Source organism: Belonocnema kinseyi, chromosome 10 (genome assembly GCF_010883055.1).
Source record: "Belonocnema kinseyi isolate 2016_QV_RU_SX_M_011 chromosome 10, B_treatae_v1, whole genome shotgun sequence".
Taxonomy (NCBI): domain Eukaryota; kingdom Metazoa; phylum Arthropoda; class Insecta; order Hymenoptera; family Cynipidae; genus Belonocnema; species Belonocnema kinseyi.
The window spans coordinates 5569341-5578327 of NC_046666.1; the positions used below are offsets into that span (position 1 = coordinate 5569341).

Consider the following 8987-nt stretch of genomic DNA (forward strand, 5'->3'; position numbering starts at 1 on the left):
AATGCTTAAATGAAAATTATAGTTTAATGCTTCTCATTTTGTGAAATAATTAATTAATTATTAATTAGATGACATAAATAAATTATTTATTCGAAGGTTATAAAATTGAATTTTGGGTATAATTTGCATTATAAAAGTTAATTTATATGAAAACATCCCTATTTCAATAACATAATTTTTTAAACGATTATGATTTTGTAAAATGGATATCTGCATTCAATTTTTGCATTTATATGTAAATGTGTTTTAATTTTTTCTGAAATTAGTATCGAGGGTTATTAACAAATCAAATTTTCAGAAATTTTATTTTGAATTTTAATTTTCCTCTATTTAGAAACAAAAGTTAATTATTTATTTTAAGTTGATGGGATTGAATATTTGATATAATTTGTATTATAAAAGTTTATTTATTTTTAACCTATCTCTATTACATTTATATTCTTTTGAAATTGAACAAAGATTTTTTAATCATGAAAGCAAAAAAAAATAGTCAAATTATAATTTTAACTGGCAAACGATGTTTAATGCTAAATGGAAATTTTGAATAACTATTTAGTTTGTAAGTTTCTTTGCTTTTGTGCGTTAATAGTATATAAATATAATTTTCCTAGGTTTTTCGACAAAATTAAAAAAAAAATGTAAACATATTAGATGTCGAAAAAGTATCTAGAAAATTTCCAGAAAATTTTTAAATAAATTTTTAACTGACTTTCAAACTCCTTAAAAAGCTTCCCCGTTTTATTCAGAAATCTACATTTTGTAAAAAAAAATTTCAATACTTTCGAATTTTAAATAATCTTTGAATATTCTCAAATCTTCTAACAGTTTGACAGATCTTTTGAAATGATTCAACATTTTCTTAGAATTTTTCTCAATCCTGCAAAGAATTAAAAAAATTTGTTACAAAATCTTCCAGATTCGTTTTTGACATATTTTGAAATTTTAAATCCTAAAATTAATCTTTTTAAAATAAGTAGTTTTTTTCCACACTTTCATTTTTCTCTTCTCCTCGAAAGTGTGAAAAACTTTACAAATTATAGCGTGTTAGCAAAATTGTAAGAACAGAATTATTTACGAATATTAAAAATGTTCACAATGAAATTTTTTTTAACAATCATGTTTAGCAGCATTTGGAAATAAATTTTATCATTAAATAGAATTAGTTATTCAAAATTTTTATTTACTAAACTAAAAGTAGAGAACATTATTAAATTATTATATTATTATTATTATTATTATTATTATTATTATTATTATTATTATTATTATTAAGAAGCGTGAAGTATTTTCCAAAAGAGGCGAAATTCCTGCAAAAAAAATTAATTTCTTACCACAAAAATATGAAATTGAACAAAAGTTATTTTTAAATCTAATACATAAGTTTTCAACAAAAAAGATAATTTCTCAATGAAAAATATAACAGTTGATATACACATTAAATTATTTAAAAATAAATTTATGCATTAACATTTTTACATTAAAATTTCTACATTAAAATTTATAAATTAAAGTTATGCATTAAATTAATAAATAAAGCCAAAAAAAAAAATAAAACCAAAGAGATGAATTATAAACTAAAATGATGAAAAACTGAGATTTTAATAATGTAGTTTATTAAAATATATCCAAAAATTATCTTGCTTTTTGAGAATTTAACTGTTTTGCACATTTTTCTTTTTCGCTTCAAAATTTATTAATTTCTTTGATTTTTTTTCTTGACTGAAAAATCTCTCTTGATTAAAAATTAAATTAATTTTAAACTAACAAGATGAATTTTCAACTAAAAAAAAATACATTTTTTACAGAAAATTTTAGTATATACGTAAGTTATCAGCTTTTTAAATTAATATTTAGCACAAAAAAACTCAACAAAACAATTCAATTTTCAACTGCAAAAATAAATTTTGAATCAAAATAGATGAATTTTCAAACAAGAATAATAATTTTATCTTGAAAAAAGATAATTTTCAACTAAAAAGATAAATTTTCAAGCAAATACGAAACGAATTTTTACAAAAATTGTTAAATTTTTAAATTTTTAAAGAAAAAAGTAGAATTTTCAATATAATACATGAATTTCCAATCAAATTGCTTATTTGTCAACTGAAAAAGATAAATGTTTAACAACAAATAAAATAGTTCATTGTTCGCTTGATTCATTAAAGAAAAACTACCTTTCACTTTCTTGTTGAATTTTCAACAGACAAAATCAATTTTTAACAAAAAAAATTAATTTTCGTGGAAGAAGAATAATTTTCTACCAAAAAAATTCATTTTCAACTAACAAAACACCTTTTTAACTGGCAATTTTAGTCTACACTTAAGTTTAAAGTGTTTTAAATTAATTTTGATCCAAAACTGAAAAAGTTAAATTTAAAAGTCAATAAAAACGAATCTAAAAAAATAGTTAAATTTAAAAGATAAAGAAAAGCGAATTGTCAAAGAAATTATTCAATTGAATAATTTTATACCAAAAAAGATAAATTTTCAAGAAAATTAAAAACGAATTTAGAAAAAAAATAGTCAACTTTATAAGCAAAAAAAATATTTTTCAATAAAAAAATGAGTTTTTAAGCCAAAAAGTTAATTTTCAACAAAAAGAACAAGCAAATTTTGATCAAAATAGTTAAATTTTCAACAAAAGAGATTATGTTAAAGCGCTACCTAGCGGCTGGTAAACTCCCCTACAGTTTGACCCTCAGCGTGCGGCCATCTTTCTAGATGACGTCACAGCCTGAAACATCTAATACTTAAATTTCATAAGTTTCACTTACTTTGAAACTTTTCATTGAAACTTTCGACCCTTTCGACCGAAACTTTCAATAAGCATCAATTCCTGAAAGGGCACATATGAACAATATGACATCTTATCACCGGACTATCGCCGAGTGTATTTTGAGGTTAGGTTTTCTCGTTTAACTGCTCTAAATAAACATTTCTTTTTACGTGCAGATAAAAATAACATAAAGAGATGTTGCCTCACAACATGTTAGTGTCCTGAAAGTGAATGTCGCTTGGAAAGAGCATTCAAGTTGTGTAATATCATATCAATTTTAAACCTGTCGTGGCAGTAAACAAGAGGTTCGATTGCTTGTCAATAGAGCGAAATGGCTGTGGAATTTTTAATAAACAGGCTGAAAGCCTTAATTCTAGTTATTGTGGGCGCTTTTAGACGTGCTATGTGTTGTTTTCGAAGAAGAAGAAGATCTTCGTGTGACTCGATTCCTCTTTCTGCGATTGGAGTCGTTCCTAACCTAACCAACAATCGTGGAGTAAGTGGACCAATTTTCTTATATTTTACATTAGTTATGTTAGTATTTATTATTATTATTATTATTATTATTATTATTATTATCAAGTAAAAATTTATAGTATCAGGGCCTAAAATTTTTCCAATCACAAAAAAGCACCTCTTTTATGATTCATTTTGAATCGCTTTAAATTCGTAACATTCCAAGTAAAACTATTGCGTTTTAAACCAAATATATGACTTTTAACAAAATAGTTAAATTTTCAACATTTTAATTGATATAACCAGGACTTTTTTTCACGAAAAATGAAGAATTTTCAATCCAAAAGGACCAAATAGTTGAATTGTTAATAAACAAACAAAAAATGTAATCGAAAAACAAAAAACGAATTTTCAACTAAGAAGATTAATTTTCTACAAAAAAAAAGAGACAAATTTGCAACAAAGTACATGCAATTTTCAATGCGATTGTTGAATTTTGTTATGATTCTTCAAATAAAATTATAAGTTTTCCAAACGAAAAATTAATGTTTATTCAAATAGTTGATCTTTTACTACAAAAACGAATAGTTGAGTTTACAAAAAAATTTGATATTTAAAAAAATGAAATTTCTACGAAGAATATTAATTTAAAAAATTATTTTTTCAATCAAGAAGATTAATTTTCTAAAAAAACAACAAATTTTCAACTGAAAAATATCAACTTTCAAGCAAAAACGGAAAATTTGGATTTTTCAGTAAAACATTTTTTGTTGAAAAACATAGTAAAATTTACAACCAAAAAGATAAATGTTCAACTAATATAATGATTTTTCTTTACAAAAAATTAATTTTTAACCAAATAATGTATTTTTTAGTCAAAAATGAAAAAAAGTTCATCCAGATTGTTAAACTTTCAAGGCAAAAAAAAGGAATTTTCTGCCAATCAGTTTATTTTTCAACACAAAAATATGAATTTTAATAAAAAATGTAAATTTTCTACAAAAAAAAACCAAATCGCAACAATATTTATATAATTTTTAAACCAATGGTGGAATTAGGAAAAAAGATAAATTTTCAATCAAAAATGGGAAACTTAAACTTTCAGTAAAAAAATTACATAAAAAAATGGTACATTTTCCAAACAATAAAATAAGTTTATAACTGAGTATTTGATCTTCCAGTTAAAAAAAAAACATTGTCAAAAAAACAGTTACATTTCCAAGCAAGCGAATTTTTAATTGAAAAATATCAATTTTCAAGCGAAAATGGAAATTTTTGAATTTTCAGTAAAAAATATAATTTTGAACAAAAAAAAATCATTTTTTAACAATATAGTCAAATATACATCTAAAAAAATTAATTTTTAACTAAATATTTTGAATTTTTATTTAACAAAAGCAAAACAAATTTCTACCAAAAAAATGAATTTTTAAAAGAAATTTTAATTTTAAACCGAATAGTTGAATCTGTAACAAAAACAAAATGATTTTTCAGACCAAGAAGATTAATTTGCTACCAAAAATCGAAAAATTACAATCTCTATTAAAAAAGTTTATTTTAAACGAAAAAAAAAAACAAGTTTGATATTTTAACTAAAAAGATTAATTTTCTACCAAAAAGACAAATTTTTAACAAAATACATGAATTTTGAATCCAATAGTTGAATTTTCTTCTAGAAAATAATTAATAAACTTTTGGAAGATGTCGTATTTATTAGGTTCTTCCGAAATTTATCAATTATTTATTCTCCCAGACCTAAAAAAATAAAATTTTATTTTTATGAATTCCAAAAAATAGCAATTTTCAAGAAAAAATTGACATTTTTAAATTTCAATGAAAAAAAAATTAATTTTTAGCAAGAGAAAAGCGATTTTTTCAACAAAATAGTTTTCAAAATAGTTTTCAACCAAAGGGATGAATTTTTAACCAAATCGTTTTTTTTTTTGGTCAAAAAAGAAAGAAAAAAAAGTTCATCCAGATCGTAAAACTTTTAAGACAAAATTCGAATTTTCTGGAAATAGTTATATTTTCAACAAATATGTTAATTTTTTGACAAAAAAGACGAAGTTTTAAAATAAACGTTAATTTTTAAAACAAATAATTGAATTTGTAACAACAGCAAAATGATGTTTCAGACCAAAAAAAATTTATTTTAAACAAAAAAAAAACTAATATTTATGAAAATCGATCAATTTTCAACCAAATAGTTTAATTTATAATAAAATAATTACATTTCAAACGATAAATGTGGTGGTTGATATTTCAACCAAAAAGATTCATTTTCTACCAAAAGCGACAATATTTAAACAAAATACATGAATTTTAAAAACAAATGGTTGAATTTTCTTCTAGAAAATAATTTATAAATTTCTGGAAGATGTATTTATCAGGTTCTTTCTAAATTCCGGGTGGCCGCTGGACCGGGAAACCTGGAAAACCGGGTATTTTATGAGACCGGGAAAAACCGGGAAATGACAGTGAATTTATTTTTGACCGGAAATTTTACCAAATTTTTACAATAAAAATTTTGTGCAACTTTGATTTCAACCGTTTTTAAATAATTTTTCAAATTGTGATTTTTATAAATTATTATATCTTTTAGTTTAGAATGCTTAATTCGAAAATATTTCACTTTAATAATTTTCCATTTTAGAAATGTTTAATTAGAAGTTTTTAAAATCGAAAATTTTGTTATAAAAAAGCAGTGTGGCTACCAGACCGGGAAACCAGGAATTTTACGAATTTTCGGAAGAAAAATCTGCCCAAGTTCGATTTTAACAGTTTTTTAAAATAAATAGAGTGCAGTTTCGAAGATTTAAACAAGTAAAAATTAAAAGTATTTGAAGTTGACATTTTTTGATAAAAAACAATTCCATTTTATTAACTGTAAATATAAATAAAAAAATAATTTTTAAAATGGATCTGTACTCTAAGGATAGAAATCTGAACAATAATTGATTTGACCAAACAATTCTAGATCCGTTCAAAATTTGAGAATTTCCAGATTGTTACTGTTTCCATCCGAATGTCTTGATAAAAATATAAATTAAAAAATCATTTATTCCGATCATTTTATTTGGAAATAAAATTTTTCATGATTTATCAATAATATATTTCTTATTCAGAGTTTCAGGTCTTTCTTTATATTATTTTTTATATTAAATTTAATAAATAAATTTATTAATATATTATTTCTATTAATTTGTTATACTATTATTTATAAGTTCAAATAAATCTTTTTTAATTTTCAGACTTTGCTAAAAGTTATAGAAAAAATGCAATTAAATTTGAAATATATTTAAAATTTCCGAAAAAAAATTCAAAAATTATTTAGAATTTGGAAAAATTTTAAACCTCTAGATTTCTTAAGATTTTGAAATAAAATTTTAAAGCTTTTGAAGGATGCCTAGACTATTAAAAATAAAAATAATTTAACTTCTAATTACAGAAATGTTAAGTTAAAAAAATTACTTTTCAATTTTTAATGTGTCTAGCTTAGAATTATTAAAAATAATATAATTTTGAATTTTTTTAAAATTCATTGCTTGATTCTTTAATTTAGAGAATTTAAAATTTTATCGTGGATTTATATTTTTGGAACTTAATCTGAATCTTTAAACTTTATAATTTATAAAAGTTCGAAAATTTCCAGTTTATTTTCATTTCATTCAACATTGTTTAATTGAAAAGTGTTACTACCTTACATTTGGCACGTGTCAATTTTTGAGCATTTGAATACACAATTTTTTAATTAAAAAGATTTTTAATTTTAATTTTAAAAGTTTGGAATTCAAGGGTTCCAATTTGAATGCTTTAATGTGTTGTTTATTGTTTATTACTTTATTTCGACAAATGTTTAGAATATAGTTTAATTTTTTAATTTCATTGGCTGTGAAAAATGTTTTCGAACCACCCTGTAAATTTCTAAATTGTAAATTTTCCCAGACGTAAAAAAAATAAAATTGTTATATTATAAATTCTAGAAAATATCAGTTTTTAAAGAAAAAAAGCACATTTTTAATTTTCAGCAAAAAGAAATTAATTCTAAACAAGATAAAAGCGAATTTTTAACCAAATAGTTAAGCTTTTAGTCAAAAGAGGGGAAAAAAAGTTCATCCCGGTCTTTAAATTTTTAAGCCAAAAAGTGAGTTTTCTGTAAAGCAGTTATATTTTCGACAAATATGTTAATTGTATATAAATTTTGAATTCAATAGTTTAATTTTCTTCTAGAACATAATTTATAAATTTCTGGAAGATGTCGTATTTATTAGGTCCTTCCTAAATTTATAAATTATAAATTTTTGCAGGCGTAAAAAAACACAATTTTATTTTTAAAAATTCTAGAATATATCAATTTTTAAGAAAAAATTGACATTTTCAATTTTCATTAAAACAAAATTAATTTTAAACAAGAAAAAAGCGAATTTTTCAACGAAATATTTAAATTTACGACTAAAAGAGATGAGTTTTGAATCAAATATTTTTTAGTCAAAAAACGGATTTTCTGTAAAACAGTTGCATTTTTAAACATATATGTTAATTTTTTTTTAAATGGCGATTTTTTAAAAGAAATGTTAATTTGAAACAAAATATTCGATTTTTTAACAACAGCAAAATGATGTTTGAGTCCAAGAAGATTAGTTTGCTACCAAAAATCGATAAAATACAATCTCAATTAACAAAATGTTTTTAAATAAAAAAAAACTAATATTTATCAAAATAGATCAAAAGAATTAAATTTTCAAAAAAAATGTGATAGTTGATATTTAAACCAAAAAGATTTATTTTCTACCAAAAAATACAAATTCTCAACAAAATACATGAATTTTGTATTCTTACAAATTCTAAAAATATGAATTTTTAATTTTCAGTACAAAGAAATTAATTTTGAATAAGAGCAAAGCGACTTTTTTAACAAAATAGACAAAATTACAGCTCAAAGAGATGAATTTTTAAACAAATTTTTTCTTCTATTTTTCTTCTAGAAAATAATTGAAAAATTCTGGAAGATATATTTATTAGGTTCTTCCTAAATTTATCAATTATAAGTTTTCCCAAACCTAGAAGAATAAAATTGTATTCATATAAATTCGATAAAATATCAATTATTAAGAAAAAATTGACATTTTTAATTTTCCTTAATAAAATCATAATTTTGAATAAGGAAAAAGAGAATTTTTCAACAAAATAGTTCAGTTTTAAACCAAAGAAATGAATTTTTTAAACAACAAAAAAATGATTTAATTTTTTTTATTGTTACTTTTAAGGAATTGGTACAATGGGAATAATGGTTCTCACAATGGTTCTTTCTAAATTTATAAATGATAAATTTTCCCAGATGTATAAAAAAATAAAATGTTATTCTTACAAATTCCAGAAATATCAATTTTCAATTTTCAGTAAAAAGAAATAAATTTTGAACAAGAGCAAATAAAATTTCTCAACAAAATAATCAAATTTATAGCTAAAAAATGAATTCTCAAGCAAGTAGTTGAATTTTTAGCAATGTTTAATATAAACATTTTCGACAGAAAATTCGTTTTTTGGTTTAACAGTTCAACGATCTGGACGAACATTTTTTTCTTCCTTTGTTGGCTAAAAAAATATCTGGTTCAAAATTAATCTCTTTTAGTTGTAAATTTGACTATTTTGTTGACAAATTCGCTTTTCTCTTGTTTCAAATTAATTTTTTTCCAATCAAAATTAAAAATGTCAATTTTTTCTGAAAAATTGGTATTTTCTAGAATTTTTAAGA

At 21.9% G+C, this 8987-nt stretch overlaps 1 protein-coding gene across 1 annotated transcript in view; it reads left to right on the forward strand.

The window, feature by feature from the left end:
- Positions 1-2859: 2859 nt before the first annotated feature.
- The window catches only part of LOC117181783 (receptor-binding cancer antigen expressed on SiSo cells), a 14587-nt gene continuing 8459 nt past the window's right edge, over positions 2860-8987 (forward strand). Inside the window, exon 1 of the mRNA XM_033374752.1 lies at positions 2860-3272. Coding sequence (XP_033230643.1) covers positions 3108-3272 — 165 coding nt within the window. The 5' untranslated portion in view covers positions 2860-3107. The remainder of the gene's footprint in view (positions 3273-8987) is intronic.